This window comes from Filicampus tigris, chromosome 19, assembly GCF_054856515.1.
Source record: "Filicampus tigris isolate MCC_2025a chromosome 19, RoL_Ftig_1.0, whole genome shotgun sequence".
NCBI classification, from domain to species: domain Eukaryota; kingdom Metazoa; phylum Chordata; class Actinopteri; order Syngnathiformes; family Syngnathidae; genus Filicampus; species Filicampus tigris.
In genome coordinates, this window is record NC_141235.1 from 4,175,443 (window position 1) to 4,198,944 (window position 23,502).

General features: G+C 43.4%; 3 protein-coding genes across 8 annotated transcripts; 1 reads left to right on the forward strand and 2 right to left on the reverse strand.

Annotated features, from left to right (window-relative positions):
- The first annotated feature begins 200 nt into the window (after positions 1-200).
- pagr1 (PAXIP1 associated glutamate-rich protein 1) lies at positions 201-2,992 on the forward strand. Of its 2 annotated transcripts, none has more exons than XM_086017554.1 (5): positions 201-368; positions 1,299-1,497; positions 1,898-2,231; positions 2,311-2,402; positions 2,590-2,992. In XM_086017554.1, exons 2-5 carry the CDS (start codon positions 1,317-1,319, stop codon positions 2,823-2,825), a joined length of 843 nt encoding a protein of 280 aa, XP_085873680.1. In that variant the 5' UTR covers positions 201-368; positions 1,299-1,316; the 3' UTR covers positions 2,826-2,992. The 2 variants fall into 2 exon arrangements, with proteins under 2 accessions (XP_085873680.1, XP_085873679.1); XM_086017553.1 differs by lacking the exon at positions 201-368 and adding an exon at positions 551-700.
- Positions 2,993-5,296: 2,304 nt separating this feature from the next.
- Positions 5,297-11,436, reverse strand: tlcd3bb (TLC domain containing 3Bb). Its single transcript, XM_086016010.1, has 7 exons — positions 10,939-11,436; positions 9,358-9,560; positions 8,858-8,941; positions 8,438-8,663; positions 8,017-8,112; positions 5,753-5,862; positions 5,297-5,578 (listed from the first exon to the last, which is right to left on the reverse strand). Exons 2-7 carry the CDS (start codon positions 9,480-9,482, stop codon positions 5,314-5,316), a joined length of 906 nt encoding a protein of 301 aa, XP_085872136.1. The 5' UTR covers positions 9,483-9,560; positions 10,939-11,436; the 3' UTR covers positions 5,297-5,313.
- A 1,314-nt stretch (positions 11,437-12,750) lies between these two features.
- On the reverse strand, positions 12,751-22,953 carry mazb (MYC-associated zinc finger protein b (purine-binding transcription factor)). Of its 5 annotated transcripts, none has more exons than XR_015082420.1 (8): positions 21,113-22,053; positions 20,776-20,971; positions 19,790-19,896; positions 18,191-18,438; positions 17,502-17,565; positions 15,910-16,081; positions 15,402-15,812; positions 12,751-14,745 (listed from the first exon to the last, which is right to left on the reverse strand). XR_015082420.1 is itself a non-coding variant. In XM_086016007.1 (8 exons), exons 2-8 carry the CDS (start codon positions 21,152-21,154, stop codon positions 15,469-15,471), a joined length of 1,173 nt encoding a protein of 390 aa, XP_085872133.1. In that variant the 5' UTR covers positions 21,155-21,163; positions 22,718-22,953; the 3' UTR covers positions 12,751-15,468. The 5 variants fall into 5 exon arrangements, 4 of the variants coding, with proteins under 4 accessions (XP_085872133.1, XP_085872135.1, XP_085872132.1 ...); XM_086016007.1 differs by adding an exon at positions 22,718-22,953 and having other exon boundaries at positions 12,751-15,812; positions 21,113-21,163; XM_086016009.1 differs by adding an exon at positions 22,718-22,952 and having other exon boundaries at positions 12,751-15,812; positions 21,122-21,163.
- Between the last annotated feature and the right edge of the window lie 549 nt (positions 22,954-23,502).

A 23,502-nucleotide genomic window follows, 5' to 3' on the forward strand; every position in this document is an offset into this window, starting at 1 on the left:
TGTTAAATAAAATATGCTCACCTTCACCAAAAACAATAGTACGTGTAAAATGTATATTTTTTCAAATTTAAATCAATCAATTCCCCCAAGTAATTCGGCTAAACACATTCCCGCCAGGGTCGGCCATACCGGAAGTAGATTTCCAAACACACTTGAAATGATTGGGGGATACGCAATATAAATATAATGTATGCACACCCCAAAAAAAAATTTGGACTACAACACGGGAACAGCGTGGCCATGAAATTCTAATTTGTAGTTTTAATGTCATTTCCATGGGGAATCACACAATAATGTGACCGTCTGTGTTGCCAAATAGAGCGCACATTGGGTATAAATGCCACACGAAATGCGCTAACCACAACAGGGTAGGTGCGCTCGATTTAGTTATTTATATTATTGAATTTGCATTTGGTGCGCACACAAAGCTAATTCGTGGCCACAAAATGACGACTTTGTTGGTGGTTGTGTGTTGCGCTTCGTACCACGAACCGTTGCCGCACTTTCGCCACAGCGCTATCTAATCCACATGATGTTGAAATCAGCGCGGGTGAAAACTCAGCAGGTTATGCTGTCCAAAATGGCGCTATGTTTACGTATGTGTATTGTCGGGTAGTTATAATGGAAAATTTCGCCGATTTCATTCTTCGTCGGGGATAACTTTACCTGAGATTTTAGCAACGACATCACCAATTAATCGGTAATGACGAACCAGTGCGCTAATATTTGTTGTGTGCGACTTTCCATTCATAACGTAGCATTTGCCAGGAAGTTAGTAAAATGAGGGTTTGATTCTTTTTGTGTCAATGCAATTTGCTTATTAAGACAATCTCCTCCTCTGTGCATGTTAAATGCATGATTTTCTTTCCAGCTTTTCCCTATTCTGGGGTCACTGTTTTGTATGAGCCTTCTGCAAATGATCCTTGGTAATTTCATTGGTCCACTGACATCTCGTTAAGATCTAATTTAATAGTATTTTGAACTATGTCATTTTACCTACTCCAGACTCAGCATTTACATTTCTCAAACAACAAGCCTCTTTTTTCTACTTTCTTGAGTGGTGCTCCTTTCAATCCACACTAAATGGCCAGAACATCAAAAATGTTAAAAAGTAGTGGGCTTAGACCGGAACCCTAATGGAGTCCAACACTTTCTTGGAAATGTGTTCTTAATGTGCCTAATTCCTATAGGATTCCACAATTATCCTCACATACACAGTAAATACAAGTTAAATATATACAACAACTGTGAAAGTTACTAACCTACTACTATAACATTTTTTTTTGCTTATTCCTTAGACTTTACCTTACTGAAGGATGCAGGCTGAGGCCCCAGATGTGTCCTTACATGAGGGCATCCAGGCTCTGGGTGTCAAAGAGACAGAAAGTAAAAATGAAGCGTGCAAACAGGAGGAAGAAGGCATGGAGCAACAGGATGCCAAGATGACCGTTGCACTGGTAGAGGAGACTGCAACCACGGACAGCAAAGGTCAAGAAAGTGAGGCAAATCGTACCACAGTTTGCATAACCGATTGCACCCACACAACTACAAACATTAAAAAATAATAAACTGCACGTAGAATTTTTAGTAGAAGTACACTTACTAGTGTAAAAAATAAAGGTTAAGGTAGCACTGATTTGACTCCTCAAGGAAAAAAGTACCATACTAACTCTAAATGTACTTTAGTTACAGAACTAAAAATGAATATTGATCGATGCACAAAATAAAATACTTTTGCTAAATTTACTGAGGTTTTGCAAAACTGAATTTTGCACAAATTCTCATCCATCCACTTAGTATAACACTTATTTCAATTAGGGAGGAGCTTATCCTAGCTGACCTTTGCCAGCCAATCACCAAGCAAATAAAAAGTGTCCTTTCCCCCCCACCCCCGGAGACCAAGATGCAGACGGGCTCGAGGAAGACAAACGCACAAACGCACCTCAGTCAGCGGCAGCCATCGAGGACGAGGAAGAGACACAGGCGGGGGACAAGGACGACGAATGGGAGCTGGTGTACAGCGATGAGGAAATGGAGGACCCCAAGAACTGGATGCCTCCTCCTGCCGAGATCAAGAGACTCTATGAGCTCCTGGCCAAGGGCGAGATGCTGGAGCTCAACTTCGAGCCCCTTCCCCGGAGGCCGCCCACGCCCGAACGCCCCCTGTCGCCCGAAAGGGAGGAAGAGGAGGATGAGGCGGAGGAGAGAGAGAGAAAGGAGAGGGAGCGCAAGTCAGTATGGCCACAATCTTTTCAGAGCCACTTTAGTCTTCAAGGATTATGGATTTCATGTCTTTTTGTTTTTTCCAAGGCCTCCAAGTCCAACTGAGTTTGACTTTAATGATGAGCAGCAATTGCAAGCCACCCCGAAAAATTCCTTCATTAACAGACGTAGAACACCAGGTTTGTTTATTACTCGGAAAAATTAAAGTGATATTTGCTCCTTTTTGTGAGTAGTGCATTTCATCACTTGCTTTTTCTGTGACCGTCATTGTCAAAGGAAACTTAATCCTTTTTTTTTTTGGTTTTCGGTAAAAGAAAAAAAAGTGTAATTCTAGTTTGGGTTACTTTGTTGCTTTTGCCCCTGCAGGGTCGTCAGCTCGCTCGTCCGTGAAAAGGGAGGCCAGGCTGGACAAAGTGCTGTCCGACATGAAGCGCCATCGCAAAATCGAGGAGCACATCATGCGCACGGGGCGAGATCTCTTCAAGAGCGACAAGAAGGTGGAGGCGGCGCTGTCGCCCAACAGCCAGAAGGAGCGAGACAAGGAACGGGAGCGAGACAGCAACCCCAATACCATCTTCTCACCCAGGCAGCGGAGATACTGAACACTTGTGACGCAATGAAAAATTTCCAAGAGGACCCCGTGTGTACATTTTCCATGGCGCTTTTGCTAAAGTTGGATTTTTTTTTTTTTTTTAATGTAACAAGCTTTGTATGTTTTCTATGTTTTTGTATGATGGCAATAAACATGTTAACCCCTGAGGACCGGTGACTTGTATTTGGGTGTTTTGTGCATGAAGAAATAAATAACATTTGCAAAAATTGGAAGTTAATCATGTGGTTGATTAGAAAAACTAAATCGTAATCATTTAAAACATTGTGGCGTTATAAGCGTCGAATCAAATGGTAGGGCAACACGTAGACAATCAAAAATACTCAGATATATATTCTTTCTCCTCTACAAAGAACAACTAATATTACTGATATTAACCATGTGCCTGTGTTAATACTGCCTCCAAGTGGCCAAGGCGCACACAGCAGGAGCAGCACAATGACCACTGAATTGAAGCAAAATGTATTTACATTCCATTTCATCAGTTGGTTGTTTTTACTTTCCCAAGTGAAGAACTCTATTTTTCACCTGAATTGTACAGGTTGGATTTTTTTTTTTTTTTAAATATCACAAAAACCTGGTATTTGAAGAGGCGTGTGTAGACTTTTAATATCCAGAGTAACACCCTGAGCGTCATTCCACCTCGCCAGTCATGACCTGACAATTTTCAGAAAATTAAATAAATAGAACAATCAAGAAACACGTGAGACACCATCAGGACAGATAAGTATATTTCAGATAAGTTTGAGTAACATTACAGCCTCCACATAAGGCTCAGAAGCATCGAGTATAATATGGATGCATAAATATGCATTCAGAACCACAAACCAAATAAATAAATAAATAAATAAATACTTACAAATAAATAACAAGCATTTGGTGGAATATACAGTACGTTCGGGTCGGGGTCAGGCTGGGGGCGGGGTTGATGGTCGCTCTGTGTTCGGGGTTGATGGTCGCTCTGTGTTCGACATGCCCGGTTCGCCGTCCAGATGTTTTGGCACACGCTTCTGTCGTCATTTGTTTCTTTTTTTTTTTTTTTCTTCAATTTTTTTTGTTTTTAAATACGTAGGTTTTTTTTTTTTTTTTTTTTTTTTTTTTTTAGCCATGACCCATTTCCAAGAGAGTGCAGCTGCAGCTTTAAAACAAACACATTAAGTGACAAAGCGAGCCGGTCTGTTCAACAAAGGTTCACAGAACCTGTGGCGCAATTTGCACAATGTAAAATGTCTAAAAGATAAAAATATTGAACTCAGTAAATTTTTTTTTTGTTTTTTTAAATGTTTAACACCAGGCTTCTTTGCTTTTGGCAAACACGCTGCATGTAAATTACGAGGGAATGTTTCCCACAATACTGTTTTCCCTTCAAACGGCAACATTGCAAGTCCCTTAATAATGCCCTTAACAATACTTAAAAAGAAAAAAAAAAAAAAAAAAAAAAAAAACAACATCTGTGAGATATTTTGGCCAACTGAACAGATATTTTCTTTTAAAACATCCGTCCTTTCAAAGTGTGCATTAACCTCCCTAACGTTGCGTTAGCCGTACATGGAATGAAGTCGTATCTACACTTAGCTGCGCGAGGGATTCGGGGTTCGATTGTGTAAACCAACTGAGGTGAGGTGTCATTGATAAACAAAAATGAAAATTTTGACACATTTAAAAAAAAAAAAAAAAAAAAAAAAAAAGGAACACCGCCCTAATACTGACGTGGAAATCGGAGCTATGTACACCTGTCACATTTTTCTCCTCTGAGGTTGGAAATGAAATAAAAAGCCAACTAACTGTGGAAAAGAGGGATAAGGCAGCAGAATACAGTCGTATGAAATTATCTCCCAGTCTGCAGGTTGCTTCTTACATGTTGTTAGAGTGACAGTGACTACATAGAGGATACAGAGAAACACTAACGAGCCGAAATTTCCTTTAGCCAGGATTTTTTTTTCTTTTTTTTTCTTTGTCTTCTTGGTTGCTATAATTGAATTCGGCCGTCCGTCTACAGCAAATGTTCTAACGTACAATATAATACATTCCTACGGACCTGCTCTTCCCGAGAGGTCGCGATTTGATCTACAATGAAGGAAATGCTCGCCTATGCTTGCTCTACATCCGGGCTAAATCCTCTCAGGTCAAGTGCGTGTTCCTTCCCGTCACAGTGCCCGATGACATCGTCAGAGTGCGACGGCACTCTTTTTTTTTTTTTTTGTTGTCGTTGTTGTTGTTGTTATTCCTACAAAGTGAGAAGCTGAAGTACTCGAAGGCACGCAAACAAAACTCCCGGCACGGACGAGGTTGTTGTTGCGTTCTGCCTGCAAAGACTCCAGCGCTACTTGAGGACATCGTCTGTAGCGTTTTACCCTTCGCCGTGTTGCTACTTGTTTCCCCACCTCGTGAAATTGGTACATTCGCCTCTCCTCCCGACGCGCCCCCCCCCCCCCCCCCCAAACTTCCGCCACCCAACCCCTACCCCCCCCCGACTCCTCTCAGTGGGTGGCCAAGTCGGGTTCCGTGGCGGGCGCTCGGTAGCCGTTGGCCGGCTGGGGCGCCGCCGCCGCCGCGCCGCCGTCCGTCGTGGCCGCGCCGGTGGGGCGCCGTCTCTGGGAGCGGGAGGAGCCCGTGAAGAGTCGCAGGGCCCCCCTACAAATGAGCGAGAACCAATAGAGCTGCGGGGCCATGAGCAGGGCGGCCCCGAGGTTACAGTGCCAGGGCACCGACAGGGGGACCAAGTGGAACGGAATGGAGGCGTACCTGCACCCCGACAAAAAAAAATAAAAAAATAAAAATAAAAAAAGGGGGGGGGGGGGGGGAGACATGAGGGGAACCGCGTGAGTAAATGCAAACGTCAACTCCCGGCGCTTAAGTAAGACTTGCGGGCTCCCAAGCTGAGCGGGAAGAGAAGAGAGGTGGGAAGAAAAGACGTACCTTCCATAGACGTAGTAGAGGTAAGGGAAGAGGAGGACTCGACAGATGAAAAAAGTGATCAGCATAAGAGCCCCGTTGACTTTGTGCAGGAGTGTGTGTTGCTGTTTGTACTGAGAGCGGGGGGAAAAAAACAGAGAGCAGAAAGAAACAAAGAGAAGCAAGCAGTTTGGTGTGAGTGGACTTTGCTCATCTTGGTTCTTTTTTTTTCTTCTTTTTCCTTGAAACCCTTACATACTGCGGGTGTCAAATTGACAGCAACATGCCAAATCAGTGGTTCCCAAAAACGTGACATTTCAGTAGCATAGAATACCGAAGTGCTCATTAAACACAAAACAGGTGTTTTATTTATATAAAAGTATATGCTCGCGATGAAGTGGAAGCTTCGCATGTCCAAATATGGTCACTTTCATATTTTTCCACAAAAGAGGTACTGCTGAACTGTCCCCACGTCTTCTGTTAGTTTTACGCTTTATTAATCGGCCTTACATGATCAAGATTTCGGAGCCGGTCGGCGGCTGTAATAAAAAACGATCAGCGATGCGATCAGAAGATGGACCATTCCATCCAATCTATTTGAAACAACGTGTTTATTTACGGTACAGTTGACCCTGCTCATCGCGGGGGGGGGGGGGGGGGGGGGGGGGGATCAGGACCCAAAAATACTCATTTGTTTCCGCCTGTGCAGATCCTTTCGAGGCTTGGTAATCCGCAAAGCTTTAATTGAGGCAACTCCACTCGTCTGATTTGTTCAATCGGTTGCGCCGCTTCTCAAAAACGACGACGGCAATCATGCTATCAGGCTAACAATTTAGCACGTGCATACTGTCTTGTCGGACGAGCTATTTATGTATTACAACATTTGGTCTGGCCTTCCGATGTGCGAATTCCTGACATGGGCCGTACGGTGACGTTGTGGAACAGTATGCAAGGGTTAATTGTGCCATAGACAACGTGACGTGTATGTGAAATGGACATCGAATGGAGAGCAGTGGCGAGCTAAGCGGCCTGCTTCGGTCAGATAACGCTGAGGAAACACTTTTTTTTTTTTTTTTTTCCCCTCCATCCACAAGAGCACATTGTTGTTGGAGGCATAAAAAAGATGCAAGAGGGCCTTTCCCACTTGATGTCACGGCCTTTGAGCTTATCAAACAAGCACACAGACAGCCGGCAGGGCCGAGCGCAGAGGGAGAGAGGCGATGATAATGTATCTGCTCGACATACAGTCGAACAGCTGTATGGTTGGGAGGGGGGGGGGGGTCAATGTTTACTTAAGCAAATGGCGTTACCAAGTGATGACTGGTGTTGTTTGAGAGGGCTGTTCGTGTTAAGAGACAGTCAACAGGAGCCATGTGCAAGGGCAAAACCAGTTGCATGCTGGGAACAAGCAGAGATTGTAGCATCGACCATGGGATGGAGAAGGAGAGAAGGCAGGCCAATGAAAGTGGGCAAAGCAGAATGAAGAAGACACGTTTCCACCAAATTCGGCTCTCCTTGATATGGCGTTCGAAAAGTCGCACCCTCCAGAACGGATCCGACTCGGAAAAATGGTTTTATTCAAAAAGGTGAAGCGGGATTTCCATTCCATTCCACATCCATGGAAATTACAGGAGACAGCTCTCCTTGCCAACATGTGAGGGCATCAGGATTTTATTAGCAAATATATTTTCCCTAACTACTTTTATTTCATAGCAGGGCTCAAGACTGAGACCAATTTAAGCGCCCAGGCAACCCAATTTCTCAATGGTACGCCTAAAAAAAAAAAAAAAAAAAAAAAAAATATCACTCTTACCCAAAAAAATGCAGCAAGTAATTTTGTTTTTCGTTTTATAAAACCACGGTGTTGAATGCTACGCAGTGGAAAATTTGGGTCCACCTAACTTAAGAAAAAACGAGTCTAGAGGCCTGCCTAGTAAGAGAAATGCTTCAATTTCAAAAATTCCTGGTTCAGCAGCAGTCACAGAGGACCGGGCATCTATTCGGAATGAAGCTTTTAATTGGGGTCTTTATTTGTACAAACACTTTTTCATAAATCAGGTATTTTTAATCACTATTTAGTGACAGCAGCTGTGGATGGCACACCTACCATTCAATAGAGTGGAGGTCATTTTTGGGGGAAAAAGTTGATCTTCCTTGTTTTTTTTTGTTTTTTTTTTTGAATGTCAGATTTGTCCTTCACGCAGTGCACTCGATGATGGAAACGTGGCTGTATGGCTGCAAATGCCTCACGCGCAGCAACAACATCGGCTTGGCCAGTGTCCACTTACCTGGATGAGAATTTTTCCCAGGCAGACCGACGGAGTGCTGAGCTCGGCCATGAACATGATGCCCTGGAAATAATCTCCCTTTCCTTGACGCACAAACTAGAGGAGGGAGAGACGGACAGAAACTAATCACCGGGCCAGAAAACAATTACACCTCGTGCTCCGCCGTAGGCGGGTTTGCAGAGTGCACCGCTTATAATTATCCTGCACTGTAAACACGCCTTTGACTGGAGTCAACAAGCAGTGTCTCTCGCTGACAAACGTGACGATCGAACCCATTTGGTGGATTATCTCGAATTTCTTCTGCGCCGCCGAACTATTACGCGTACATATTAGGAGAGTGCACCTAAATACAATTCTTTGCATCCAAACAACGCGGGCATTCAATTGAGCATTTCACACAAGGAGGAGAAACGGCAGTTACCACAGAAACGGGGAAGCAGACGGTAACCATGACGACGTGGTGCAGCACCATGAGGAACTCGCGCCGCAGGTAGCTGGTCAGCGCCGAGGCCACGTGCTGGGGTGCGGCCAAGGCCTCCTCGTGACCCTTGACCCTCAGCTTGTACCAGTAGCACATGAACATGGCGTAGATGTCGTACACAAAGTAGGGGACGGCAAACATGATGTACGTGCTGGTCAGCCAGTGCCTGAGGGGCGAAAGAAAGATTTTGCCCCACGACACAAAGCAAAAAAATAAAACAAACCATGTAGTGGTAATTAATAAGAGGTCAAACGAACCAAGCAACGGCTCCTAACTTATAAAACTTGTAAGGTGGGTCGCTATGAAGTAGGGCTTTTTTTATTGCGACTGCACTGAGGAAGTTCTTATTTGTTGACTCACTGGTCCTCGATGATGTCATCGCAGGAAGAAGCGATAATGTAGCCAGCTGAAGAAGCCATGACCGCCTGAACCGACGACACCAACCTAGAATGGAGACAACTGGCATGAAACCAAAGGCTGATTTATGGTCTTTAGCGCTTTTAGCGCCATGTTTCCCTATCTATATTGAGCCGAGGCACATATTTTACATTGGGGGGGGAGATCACAGCACAACACAAGACAAGACAAAAACGTCACAAAACTGTAAATGGGTTAATCATATATCTTCTGCCGTGTAGTGGAAACGCATTTATTTGCTGTGTCTGTCACTATATGTCCCTGACATAAATAGATGACCAAACACGCATTATGTGTTGTAAATAAAATGAATTTCAGACCAATGTAGTGAAATTGGATAATTTCCTATGGCACATCTGTCACATGACATAGTAGCTGGGAATCAAGAGTTTTAGGTTAATGTGGCTGAAAGGAAACAGCGTCTGAGGTCCAGAGAGTCTCACCTGGCCGACACGATGACGGCGTCGCCTTCGCTCCATCGCAGCGCCGGGATGGACTTGAGGCACTGCTTGGACAGAAGGAAGAGGCCCGGAAAGAACACAGAGCCAGCAGCGAGGATGGTCAGCATGGTCCCTGGCCGTCTGGCGGAGAGGCAAAACGTTGGGCTTGCAATGGGGTCCTGGAGATTTGGTGCTCTTTCTCCTGCCTGCAAGAGGGCAAAGAGTAAAAACAATCAGCCTGTATTGATCCTCCTTAGTCCAACAATAAGAACAAATCAAGAGAAGAAGTGTTGAAAGCAGTTTGCACGTGATGAAGTTAAGCTGGGCTTTTGAGCAGCTGATAATGATAACTTGATTTATATAGCACCTTTAAAAACATGTTTACTAACTTAACAGAACAGGAATAGGTACTCGTTAACAAATGTCTCAATTCACTTTAAAGGGTCTTTAAACAAAAACTGTACACAAATAAATGTTTTAAAACTCAGGAGTTCTAGAATATTAAACGCAAATGTATAGTACTTAAATACAACTGAACTGCACTGTAAGGCTGAAGACTAGCTCCTAAGGGGTTAATACTTCAGTTATGTAGCTTGGCGCCAGACCAACACGTGCTTAAAAAGTCATCCGCAAAATCCTAAAATCAATTTTAAGACTAACTGAAAGCCAATCGGTGATGTGACGTCAACCCCGCTGCTGCATTCTTTCTGATGACACTAAACCACACTTTCCAATTTATTTATGCCCAGTTTGCAAGTGGTTTCGCTTCCACTGGACAGCTGACTCATTAAAAAGTTGGGACTCCATTAGCAACATGCGCGTATTGCATCACAGGAAATGTGCTGAAATTCCTGGCAGCATTATCTTGGGTTGTGAATCTGAGCAACACGTTCCTACAATGTTGATTATTCAAATTTGACTGCAGAATTTGTGTATGATAAGCACTTTCCCATTTCATTAAATCGGTAATTTATTTTGGACCATAGTGTGCTTTGTGGCATAATGGGTCATACAATTTCACTTAAATTGTGTGGAAATTATTTATTCGAAAGTGTATTTTTGTTCTCCTATCTAGGCCAGCGACGTATAGTCACAGGCATAACAATTAAACGCTCTTCCATTAGATGGCAGAAGCTACTACTTTGTGTGACACTTTTGTTTGGTGGTGTGCTCTGAGATTTTTTTTAAATTAAAATGATTGCCTTAAGTCAAAGATTTGGAAACAATGCAAGAGTGCCGGTTATCTCAGCAATTGTGTGTTAACAATGACGCTAAACATGCCAGCTAACGTTAGCCAATGTCAACCACTAAGTCCCCGCCGGCTAAAGAAGCTTCTTACTTTGTAAGCAGTTTTTTTTCCTGAGAAATTACGGGGCAACGCGAAATACGAGGCGCCTAACACGTTAAAAGTGTGAAAAAATATATTTTGTTACACAGTGGCGACACTTTAGATGACATGTTATTTGTTTGTAGCAGTTAGCACTAGCCGCCACCGAGCTAACGCGTCGAGGCTAGCAGACAGGAGTTCAGTGCACATGTCTCGAGAGGGGGGGGGGGACTAGACAAAATAAGAGTGATATTTACACAGAGGCTTTGGTGGCGTCCAGTCAGCGGCCGCTTGAAACTCGCGTCCCGCGCAGTAAAGCTAGAGTGGTCCCGGGGGTCTCCGCCGCGACGATCCACATGTTTTGTGCGGCCACTTGGACGCCTGCAGGGTTAGCAGCCAGCCAGCTAACAGCTAGCTTGCAGCAAGTTAGATCGGAATCAGCAGCAAGCTCGCCTGCTCGCGCAAGTTTAGGCGTAGACTTGTACAAACGTCTAAGCAAAAGCACGAGATAAGCTTTGGGTGGTGAGTGTCAGTCGTCGAAGGAGCGGTCCGCTGCCCGTGTCATTGCATCTGTGTGTGTGTGTATGTGTGTGCGCGTCCGTGTGTGTGTGTCGCTCTCTTGCTGCTGTTGACTCAACAGTCAGCGGACTGCTGCGCCAGCTACTTGCTAACAGCAGCATCGAGTCATGACGAGGTTTTGCAACGCTCGCTGTCTCCCCTACTGCATCCTCTCTCCATGCATCCTCAGTTAACACCACCAGCTCTCTCGCATCGAGCCACACGGAGGGGTTTGCATCATTCTGCTCCATGGATGTTATTTGCACAGGTGGCAAAAGTACTCATACGCTTCAACTTTAGTACAAGTACTTATTAAACTCCTGTTCTTAAGTGTAAGTAAAAACAAAATAAAATAAAATACAGACTCAGAAATGTAGTTCAGGGGCAGGCACGTGTACACACAAATTCCATGGGGTGCTCAAGCATCTGTCCTTTTGCCCTGTAGAACAAAAGTGCCCTTAATTCTGCAGCCCATTTATTTGGGGAAAAATATCAGACAAATTATCGTCACTGCCTCAGGCTGACCAGTTAGCTTTGGTTTCTGGAGCTTTTCAGAAACTATTTTTGGAATATCCATCTCTGGAAAAAAAAAATACCATCCCTTGTTTAAATAATGTTTTCATCTCTCTATGTCAGTGACTTATAGTGACAGGCAGAACAAGGACAAATTCATGGTCTGGCATTGCAAATTTGCCTACTTTTTTTTGGGGGCATTAACAGCATTGCTTTGGTGCCATCTGGTGGCATGTTTGTACCAAGGGACTGTTGAGGTGAGTTGAGGAGGTTCCTTTCAACAGGAGTAGACCTTTGCCACCATTTTATGTCGAAGCTTTTAAAGCTAATCTTGTTTCATTTCAAATCTATTGTGGTTGTGAATACAGTCAAAAAGATAAGAATTGTTGCTGTGCCAATATTTATGGATCTGACTGTGTGGGCGGGCACAACACTACTCAGTAGATTTAAGACTTAATCAGAGATTCAAACGTTGCGGCTGGTTCAGGATACTCTTTCCCAATCCCAACTCTCATTGCTTTGCAAAATGTTGCATCCGCCCCAAGGAGATTGAAGACGAGATTAAGGCAAGATTACAGACAGAAAATCAGTGACGCTGTCCTTGTGCTTGTTAAAGATTCTAATCAGATTTCTCTGATGTCATCAATTTGGGGTCATTGCTATGAAACTGTTAGCCTCATCGTATAATCTTGTGAGGCATTTTCTAATTTACTATCACAATATTTAAAAAAAAAAAAAAAAAATAGTCCACCCATGAAGTTTGAATCAGAGCAACTGCACTCTTTGTGGAATCCTGTTTTTTTTTCTTATTTTCTAAAAAGTACTTCTAGGGAATTAAAATATTAAATTTAATGACTATTTTCATAAATTAAATCATCCATCACACCAAAACTGCCCAGTCTGATTTCTGCCTGACAAAGGAAGTTTTTTTTTTTTGTCTGTCTGTCTGGTTAAAAAAAATAAAAGGCAATGGGTGAGCAGATGAAAACACAACACAGTGCATGTTTACCCATTTTACTTGAAATTGTCCAAATTACAAAATAATCACATGATGTCTACCTCATCTACAAAAGAACCTAATATTTATGACTGTGATAAGCATTTTTTGTTTGGTTTTGCACTAACATTTTGGACATGCATACTGTTGAGAAATATAAAAATATAAATATAAATACATCCCATTAATATTCTTAATGAATCCCATGACTAAGATCTGATCATCATCATCATAAAAGAATTAAAATGAAGTTGAGTATGATAAGGCATTAAGATTTATCACATGAGCCGCACAGATGTCTAGAGGTATTTTTTTTTCTCTTTCTTAGTGTAAATGGAAGTAAAGTAAAATTATTGTTTAGTAAATGACAACTTTTCTCAACAGGGAGGAAGGAAGAACACATTTAAAACACAACAGAAAAGAAACGTGGCTGTAAATGTCAAGGAAACATTCGCTCAAAACTGAAAAAGAACAAAACCAGGAATTGTTGTTTGTCAACTTGCTGCGGCGCTTTTTTACTTGACTTTAAAGTCCTTTCTCAGCAACATACGTCCCGGATTAAAAGTGGATGCAACCGGTGAGATCCATGTCAAATTATAAAGATTAATATGTTAGGTGCTATACACACTAAATCTAATGTCTAACGTTTACTCATTGGACAGGCAGGTAGACAAAACAGACAAGAAAAAAAAAAAAAAAAAAGGGAAAAAAAAAAAAGACTATGGCAATGACGTTACAATCAAACAAATGGCCAACAAAGTTCATTTTTCAAAACAAAATCAACATGTATTATTGTTTAAAACCTTTAGTGAAACCACCCAAAAGTTCATTTTGCGCTGATAAGCTGAGCTAGCTTGCTTTCATGCAAAAGGTATTTTTTGTTTTTGAATCTTCCAGGTGCAAGAGTTGCAGTGTCAAAAGCTGAAGTTGATTCTTTTTTTTTTTTTTTCTTTCCTTTTTCTTGGCGTGATCCAGAGAGGAAGACTTTAGCGCAAGAAAACTCATTCCAAGCCTATTTTCATTTTGACTAACCAAACAATGACCGTGGAACCTCCAAAGTTGTTGGTTGTTCTCGTTTCAAAACAGGCTTCCAAACATGTTTTCCCTGGAGGAATTTCATTTCATTTTCATGTCAACATTCCTAACCGTCATACAGGTGTGAAACTGTGACACCATCCTTGACAGTCACACACGCATCGCTGTCAGTTTTGTTGGACTTTACATGGATTTTTGGTTGAAATTCACAAATTGTCCCACTTCAGGCGGGATAAACCTTTGAAGGTTCCACTTTACAGCATTCGGGCACTTACACACTGCACTTAAATTTGCCCACGATGGGGAAAGGGAGCCGAGATGGCGGCGTCGCCGTGCAAGGTTGCCCATATTTGGCGCTAGTTGCCAAGCAACCGAACAGGACGTAGCCTGGTGCTTTTACCCGCTGGCACTAAGTGCAGTGTGAAAGGGCCTTCAAAGTGCTTGAAACTCTATGGCGCCCTCGGCACCTTTTACCAAAAAGTACCTCCTACCATGCCTCATCCACATCCTGATCTAGAAACCGATAATTACTAATGTAACCACTTTGTATACAAACCATACAATTTGTGTTGAAACTCGGTGAACAAACAAGCTAACATGCTAAAGAAGCCCTGCCTCGTCCACACCCAACTTCCCTTCTAATTTACTTGTAGTTTTTTTTATTTTATTTTATTTTTTTCAGAGTGCTAATTCTCATTCTTAACACAAGCACTAAATAGTTTTAGTCAGTGACCTGCAAAATAAAAGAATAAAAATTGAAAAGAGGTTAAGATCAGCGCTGGTGTGATTTAAACAGAGCAGCCAATGCTAGAGGTGAGGGCAGAGACGAGACGACTTCTAATTACAGCGGACGTCCAGAAGAGCACAGTTGTCATCAGTCGAGCTGGATACGAGCATCCAGGATCAGTGGTGGGCCAGCAAGGCCTTCTCTGCTGGTCTAAACACCATCAAAAGCACTGACCTACATTTACAACATAAACATTTGTCCCATGAAATTGTCTGAATTTCTTCTCAACAGTCTATTCTCTCCATTTTTTTTAGTGTTTATTTGGCTGCATTGCTTCCAGTCAGTTTGTGGCTATTAAGATTTGTTTTGTCCAATCAGATTTCAGCCTCTGTGTGTTGCCATGTCAATCTAATCTGCCTAGAGCCTTCAGAATCAGTAGTGCTGACCCATGTCATTTCAACCATTTTAGTGATGGGACTGTTTTTCTTTTAATCCAATAAGATTTCACATTTTCCAAAAATGTCGGCATTTTTCTGTCCTCTGAGTTGGTTGGTCGGAAAAAGCCAAGTTCAACCGGCAACTCTTGTGACCCACACGCATTACTACATTTAATAATCAGCATCTCTGACGATTATTTTATTTCATATTTCATGTTTTTTTATCATGGATGAATATCAATAGCTGTTATATTGCGTTTTGTATAGTTTTTAATATCGCAAGGTGATATTAAGTCCCCGCTGAAGGCCCAGCTACCAAAATGCACGACCCGCCACTGTGTAAGATTATTAGGATGACACATCCAAGCTTGTTGAAATGTAACGCCTGTCTGATGCTCCGACTTTTGACCGACAACTGTAAACCGATTCGCATCTACGCATCTCTTCTCTTACCTTGCCCTCTTTTGATTTCAAGGACCGAGGTTATTGCTGCCGCTTCCGCTGCTGAACTTGGCTATCGCTAACTCTGCGACTGCGGCGCTGCGATGCTGGAGCAGTCCGTGACCAGGAGGTCCACCACCGTGCCGCCCGTGACGTACACGGTGGGCGCCGTCACCATGTTGCTGAGGGAAATGGAGCTGCTGGCGGCCACGTTGGAGGTGGCGGGGCTCTGGGCGCCCTGGCTGCTGCTGTGGGTGCCCATGTGGCCCTGGAGCTGGGTGGGCGTCTTGCAGTGGACGCCGCATAGCTGGCAGACGAGCACGCCGCCGGACGCCGTGCCGCCGAAGCCTCCGGGGCTGTCCTTCCATTCCTGGCCATGGTGCTTCTGTGCGTGGACGCGCAGGTAGGTCAGGGTGGTGAAGCCTAATGGGGTGGTGGGGGCGGGGGGGGGAAGAATCGGAAATCACCTTCAACACAATGAGGCAAGGGTGTCAAAGTCATTTTGCTAATTGCAACTTACTGCGGTTGCACAGATGGCAGACGTGGTGCTGCGACTGGTTGTGCACCCGCATGTGATCTGTGATGTAAGCGGCCGACAGGAGCTTGCCACAGATGTGGCACGGGACCTTTTCCTCGTGGCGAATCATGTGCGCGCGCAAACGGTCCTTTGTGGCAAAGCTGGATTCGCATGTCTAGGTCGGAGGAGAAAAAAAAAAAAAAAAAAAAAAGGGATCAATGTGTAATGTTGATTTTAATAAAAGTGTTCAAACTATCACGACTACTGTGCTAAATAGACAAATGAACTACAGCTTGATCAATAAGGTGAAGTGGAGCATGTAAATGGCGGATAGGAGATCACGTCAAATGTAAACAGGTGACCAGAGATCTTCATTCGGAATGATTTCAATCAGAATGACAAAAAAAAGTCTCCGTGTAAAACCGACTCGAGAGAACAGTCACCAAGGAATACTTTTAAAAGAATGTGACGTAAATTTTAATTAGTTTATATGCCTTTAATCTGTGTGAGAGGAATAAAACTTTTTTTCTTTCTTCTTTTAAATGTACAGTACCGGTCAGAAGTTTGGAAACACCCTGTAATTCTGCGTTTTTTCATTATTTAAAAACGCCCTGAATTGTGGATTATATTTAACGGGGATGTCAACCAAAAAAAAGGAAATAACATCACCATTTTTCAGGGCTCTGGTAATGACCAATCACAGCTCACCTGTTTTCTGAAGCTGAACCATGATTGGTCGTTACAAGAGCAACTGTGATGTCATTTTCAGTCGACAACAAGTGACAAAATGGCTGCCCTTTTTGCTGCCTACATAGAACAAAATCTTGTCAAGAAAATTTTGGGGTTGACTTCCACTTTAAGTCGTCGACATTATGAAGAAATACTGGTGGAATTTTGGGGCTAAATGAAAAAATGTTACTCAAAACCAAATGTTTTATAATCTATATTCTTCAAAGTTGATACCTTGAGACCAGATAACAGCTTTGCACATCTTGCAAAATATTTTCTCAGTCAGCTTTATGATGTGGATGACGCTTTATGACCTGGAATGACTTTCACTTGATAGCTGTGCATTATGAAGAGATAATATCTTGGATATCCTGACGTCGTAATGTGCTAAGAGACCATTAGGTGTTTCCAAACATTTGACTGGTACTGTGCGTCTCTTGATATTGCATATTTCCACCTATCGCTGGAAATATGCATGACTATCGATAAATAGTCATGAATATATAAAAGGCCATTTTTGGACAACTATAACAAAAACATGGATGCGGCAATCAATCGACAAGGCATACGCAATACTTGTGTTATTCTTATTCCATATTTCCATTACCCTTGTCACACAAATATTACCAAAGCCTAGTTGCCCTCAGAAAGAAGTGTTTCAATAACTAACCCCCCCCCCCCCCCCACAGAACTGCACTGCCAGATGGTAAGAGGGCCATATTTTCTGTGCTTTAAAAAGTTACACAGCCTTGACCTTTTGTCATCTGTAAACAGGATCATTGTTGTTGTGAATGAACTGTAAATGGTGGCCGTGTACAGCCGCCAAGTGAGCACAATATTACATACAATCGGCAACATGGACGTACCGGGCATTTGAAGGGCCGCTCTGAGGAGTGCACCTGTCGCACGTGGCTGTTGAGATGGTCAGGCCTTGAGATGGCAAAGAAAGAAAGGTTTTAAAAAAACAACAACAAAAAAAAACCACTTGATTTCATATGGGCCACGTTTGATTGATGTCAAAGCTCATCTGAAGAGGCTGAAAAGAAATTGTTGACTTAAATGCAGGAATTTATACAAGGCTTCATAGTGCTAAGCTGTGTTGGAATGTGCTCGGCAGACACAGTTGCAAGGTAATTATTGTACTTTATGAAAACTATGGAAATAACTAAAATTGAAAAACATTTAATGAAATCAAATGAAAACGAGAGTGCTTTTAAAAAACTATAACGGACTATAACGGCATTTTATGTTCATAAATGTGTTTTAAATGTATTGCTGTTGTACTGTACAAAACAAGGAAGGTCAAACGGTCATTTGGGAATTGTAGTTTACTTCATTACACAATAGTGACCTTTTTTTTTTTTAAATAAATATCGCACTCAACAAATATTCCAAACATAAAAAAACAGTACTAAAACTAATAAAAACAAAAAAGAATTAATACAAAGAAAAATCCAATACCATCACAACCCTGCAGTGTTGTTGATGAAACATTTAATTTTTGGGCAGATTAAGGATGGCATCCGATGCGAGTCATGTTATTCAAGAGTATCACCTTGAGAAGGCCTTGCTGCAGTGCGGGCAGATGTAAGGCTTCTCCACGCCGCCCTGGTGCGAGCGCACATGGTGACTCATGCGGTCCTTCCTCTTGAAGCGCTGCTGGCAGATGGGACAGGAGAAGGGCTTCTCGTCCGAGTGGGACAGGCGGTGGCGGTTGAGGTGGTAAACGTCGCGGAAGGCTTTGCCGCAGGTCTCGCAAGCGTGGTTCTTCCTCACTGGCGTGGGGTTCTGATTGGCGGGCCGCTGAGGGGACAGCGGGGGAGGCGGATAAAAACATGCCATAAAAATTCAAAGGAACAAAAAACAAGTCGGACTGTTGAAATCATGCAAAAACAGCCATGTTTAGTTTGGATTAAGAGGCAAACGTTGAATGGAAGGCAACTGGACTCTTTGTTGTTCAACATTATGCTCCCTTTAATCCAAAAAGGCTTCTTCAATTCTAAATTGACTTCTTTTACGCCTCTTTTCAAACACAGATTCCAACGATTCTAAAATTTAGAACTGGGGAAGCCTTTTGAATTTAAGGCGAAACGTCTTCAAAAACCAGCAAGTCGCATTGCCTCCATTCAACTTTTGCGGGTTACCATAACTTGCATGATTTACAATTAACACATACATTGCCATTTTATTACATGTGCTAATAGTCATATTAGCATACAGTCCCTTGTGTTAATAATATTTGCTCTGAACATTAGAAGACTTCTTTTTGTTTGCAGAGAACATGCAGGGGAGCGTGGTGGTGGCTTCTGGCACGTTTCTTAAACTTTACTACGGGGATGGAGTTGCTTATGGTCCCTCATTCCTTCACGGAGACTTGTACAGTGGATAGAAAAAAAAAAAAAATCAAGACACCCCTGTTCAAATGAGTTTTTTCGTGATATTAAAAAAAAAAAAACAGACCAAGATATGTGGCCTGTAACTTGTACTACCAAACAGAAAAAAGGAAGAAAAAAAAAGAAATATTTTAGCGAGAGGAAGTAAAGAGAAACAATTGAGATGTGGTTGGAAATAAAAAAATTGTTTTTCCCCAATTGAGCGTTAAAAGGTTTTCCTTCACATTGACGGTGGAAAAAGAAAATAATAACAAAAGCCTGGCATTTGTACAGGGGTGTGTTGACTTTTTAAAATCCACTGTGGTCAACGTAACACACGGGAGGTTTTCAGGCGACACACGAGAGCCAAACTCAACCATCCCTGTGGCCAGCAGCTCAAAAAACAACATGCTTGAAGGTTTGGGGTTGACAACAGCCATCCGCACAAGGCCCTGACCCACCTGTACTGTCGCCCCTGTGGCCATGACGACAGCAGCAGGAGGCGGAGCATGGGGGTTAACACTAGCCACTACATTGGGCATGGCGACCCCTTCACCATCCTGACTACCCAGGTGCGGCTGCTGGGCCCCCGCCAGCACGCCGGGAGGGGCGAGAAGGGGAAGGGCGGAGAGGTGCAGCAAGGTGAGGGGCACTCCGGGGGTCCTCTCCGCCCTCCCTCCAGCCCCCACCGCCATCACCGACGGGACCACCGCGACCACCTGGCCAGCGGCTCCCTCCTGCGCCCCCTCCGCCTGCTCTCTGGCCCTGTCCTTCATGCGTACCCCTGTGTGGACCGACTGGTGCCGCCGAAGGTTGTAGTTGTTCTTGAACTGCTTGTTGCAAATGGCACAGATGTGCGGCACGCGGGCTGGCCGGGACATGGGCTTCACTGGACCCAGGAAAGTGGGTGGGTGGGGGGGGGGAGAAAGAAAAGACAGAATATGAATAACTTCTCCAATGAGACACTGCTTAGATTTTTTTTTTTTTTTTGCGGTATGAAACCAGCCCAAAAATATCACAAATCGAGGGGAGGGGCGGGGGAAATTATGGTATTATACAGGGGGGTTAATTAAAAACAAACAATTTTCAAATGTTTTTAAATGTTTACCAGTACCTAGGGGTTGTAAAAAAATAAAATAGAATCACCGATTCAAGGCGTGTTTCATGCACAATGTAACTCAATGTGCTTTACACACTGTAATTAAAAGTAGGTTTAAAGGCAGTTACAAACGGAGTTCAAGAGATTTAAAAGCTAAATAGAGATTTTTTTTTAAAAATAGCTTACTAAAATTACTCATAGTATGTACAGTGCAAGAACGAGATTTTCGAAAACATGATTTCTGAAATACTTTGAAAGCCCTTAATCATAGGTATGGGAAAAGAGCATATTTTTTAAACCTGGATTTAAAAGCACTTGCACTTTATTGGTATGTTTATTTATTCATATTCTAATAAAGGATACGAGCAAATCAGGGGACCGTCTTATACACAAGTACAGAGAAAAAAATGCTCATTAAGTTGCATGTTATTCAGAGGGTTTTACGGTAATATTGATCATTCCTGTGAATATAGCAGGGATGCCTGATATTCTAAAATATATTAATATATATATGAATTGTTTTCCCAGCCCTATGTATTTGTCAAGGCCCCCCTTTATCCCCAGGAGAGAAAAGATCCCGGAGCCGTGCTTGGATTGTAGCATGACAGTGGTGGTTTCAAGAGGCGGAAGTCAGGTAACAAATGCACACCCGTCACTGTGTCCGTGTACCTAATGAAGTGGCAGCAGGGTGTGGATCAGCTCCATGGACCTCGATGGGCATGGGCTCCTCTTTGAGAGCGGTGGTGTCCACGGTGGAGGGAGGCTGAGCTATGTGCTCAGTGGGTGGGGTTTGGGGAGAGCTCGTGTGGACCGACATGAGCTCCGATTGGAGGCTCCCCTCCACTTGGTTTTGGGTGGGAGCATTCTGGAGAGACAAGGAGCCATCATCACACAAAGTGAACACAACTCGCCACCGCAGCATTGCTCGAAGCTGTTGCTACTGACGATGTGCGAGCAAGTCAAATTAAGAATAACAACAACAAAAGAAAGAAAGAGAGGGTCTCACCAAGCCTACCTGGAAGAGGAAATTGCTCCACGCAGCATCCATTTTGCGCCACTGAGATGGAGATTATAAAATCAGCTCCTGGTTGAGATCGAGGAGGGCAGCTTTCGCATGGTTTAGGTCGGCCCCCGGGGGGGAAAATGCTTGAGCCGCCACCCCCAACGTTTTAAAACAAAACAAAAAACGGTGGGTTTAAACTAAAAAAAAAAAGAAACGGTGACTAAAACGTGGGGATGTCACGGGGGCATGATGCAGTGAAACCAAATGGGTGCAGCAGTGAACGCACGCAGGCTGGGTAGCACCAAGGTCCCTTTCTCCCTCCGTACTCGGATTTTTTACTTGGATTAATTCAACGAGAATCAGGCCACCGCTAAAAATCACACCAACTCGATAGCCTGCATAAGCCCACGTCGGAATTTTACAACACTACTGTACACACACACGTGAAATAAAAGATTTTTTTTGTAACACGGGAGAGCTAATATGGGTTATTAGACACGTATCTGTCAGCCCGTCAAGTCATGCTTTGTTTTAATGAGTCAATTAATGAGTCAATCTCTGTTTTCCGAGCTCGTTCGTTAGGCCACTCGAGTGTTTGCCGAAGCCTCGTTGTCGGAGTCAAGCCGTGGCCCGGGCGAGCGGCGCTCTCGCCGGGCCGCGGCCCGTCGCCCCACCTCGGCCGCTCAGCCGCGAGGATGTCATCTTTCTTTTTTTATCGCCCGCTCTCCCTCCGCCCTCCCTGTGTCTTTCTTCCTTTTCTTTTTTAATTCCTCGTTCTTCTCCCCCTCCTCTCCTTTTCTCGCACCGCTATGTCCCACTCGCTTTTTAAAGGGATAGGGCTTCCTCTTCGGAGCAACCCCCCTCTCTCACTTCCGTCTCCCGCGGCCTCGAGTCCGGTCGGTCCTCCCCGTCCTCGCGGTCCTCCTCCCCCACCCTTCCTTCCTCTTTGCCCGGGCGTGTCGGCTCACACGAATTGCACTCACGGTTTGTTTTTCGCCTCCGTGCCAGCTGGATGGGACCGTGGGTCGGATTCAGACGGTTTCCCCCTGCCTCTCGGAACCAGCACCGCCGCCACGACTTTTTTTTTTTTTTTCATCAACGACCGAGCCTCGGACCCGTCTTAAAGGGCGGTGCGCAGCGATCCTCCCCGTCGGCCTGCAGTAATGATGTCAGAGTCGGATATAGCACAATGGAGGAGAAAAGGCGCGGAGCTATGGCGTATTTCGATCATGTACAACTCCGCGAAGAGGAAGCGATTTGTTATCAGGCTTTTTTTCCCACATTTACAGCCCCATGAACGAAGGCGAAAGTGTGAAATGACCGACAAAACATTTGGTACACACTAGCACAATCTAATGAGGTGTACTGAATCCACCTCCGAAAGTCGACCAGGAAGGCATTTTAAGATTCAAATTCCCTGCTAACCGCCATTTTAGAAACACCTCAGTCCGCCGCAATGTAATTTCACTGTACACAATAAAACCAAAACAGTAAACAAACCAATATTAAACCACTTAAATAATAAAACTTGCTTGGAACTTGGAGGTATTTATGTGTATCACTATTAACATCACATGTTGCTGTACTTTGAGTTTTTAAAACACTTACCTGCTTCTGTGCAGCGAATTATGTTGGCCACCATTATACAAGCACCTATGGACAACATAACCACAATGAAAAACCACAGTTAAATGAATACCTCTCAAAAACAATAAGAATAATAAGAACACAGGTATTCATATTTATCATTTTTTTCACTATCAATTCAGTTCATTGTACTATATATTTCCCTGCTTTTTGATTACCCTGACACCCTAAAGTAAATATCTATCCATCTATCTATCAGCTGGACAACGAAGCACACTTGGACATGACACAAGTGGCTGGAGGTTGGAGAGAGCTGAGTGGGAGACACGGAACAGGGCTGGCGAGAACAGGTGGAAAGAAAAACAGGGAACCATGACAAAACATTAAGCCAAACTCAATGTAATCAAAACAAAGTCAACAAAATCACAGAGGAATCCCGTTAACCTGTGACGTTCTGCATGTAGCGGATTATTTGCTCAGGATATGTTACATTCAATCATATAAACCTATTGTTTGATCATGATTGTGTGGTTTTGTGTCCACGTTCCCAAGCTACCTATTTATCTGTCCAGCTGGCTAATGGTTAACCACCATTTTAGAAGCACCTTTCGTATACTGCAGTGTAATTTTACACTGCACAATAAGCAATAATTACAGTTAAATGAGTTTAATAAGGCCAGTAAGCGACATTTTGAATACATATCTTGCATTAGATTACATCAGTGTACCTAAAGATGTGTCTTGTGAATATCTTATTGGCAATTGATTTTTTTTATTTAAAACATTACAAAAAACAAGGAATTCAC

Bases quoted from the DNA above. Each gene is read 5' to 3' on its own strand.
- pagr1 (XM_086017554.1), top strand. From the start codon at position 1,317: ATGCAGGCTGAGGCCCCAGATGTGTCCTTACATGAGGGCATCCAGGCT. The intron at 2,232-2,310 runs GTCAGTATGGCC...GTTTTTTCCAAG, and splicing joins AGAAAGGAGAGGGAGCGCAA to GCCTCCAAGTCCAACTGAGT. The intron at 2,403-2,589 runs GTTTGTTTATTA...TTGCCCCTGCAG, and splicing joins TAACAGACGTAGAACACCAG to GGTCGTCAGCTCGCTCGTCC.
- tlcd3bb (XM_086016010.1), bottom strand. From the start codon at position 9,482: ATGCTGACCATCCTCGCTGCTGGCTCTGTGTTCTTTCCGGGCCTCTTC. The intron at 8,113-8,437 runs GTAACTGCCGTT...TCCCTCCTCTAG, and splicing joins TCTGCTTCCCCGTTTCTGTG to TTTGTGCGTCAAGGAAAGGG. The intron at 5,863-8,016 runs GTAAGTGGACAC...CCCCGCTCTCAG, and splicing joins TGGGAAAAATTCTCATCCAG to TACAAACAGCAACACACACT.
- mazb (XM_086016007.1), bottom strand. From the start codon at position 21,154: ATGGATGCTGCGTGGAGCAATTTCCTCTTCCAGGTAGGCTTG. The intron at 19,897-20,775 runs GTACACGGACAC...TCCTGGGTCCAG, and splicing joins CCCTGCTGCCACTTCATTAG to TGAAGCCCATGTCCCGGCCA. The intron at 15,813-15,909 runs GTAAGTTGCAAT...CCACCCCATTAG, and splicing joins CTGCCATCTGTGCAACCGCA to GCTTCACCACCCTGACCTAC.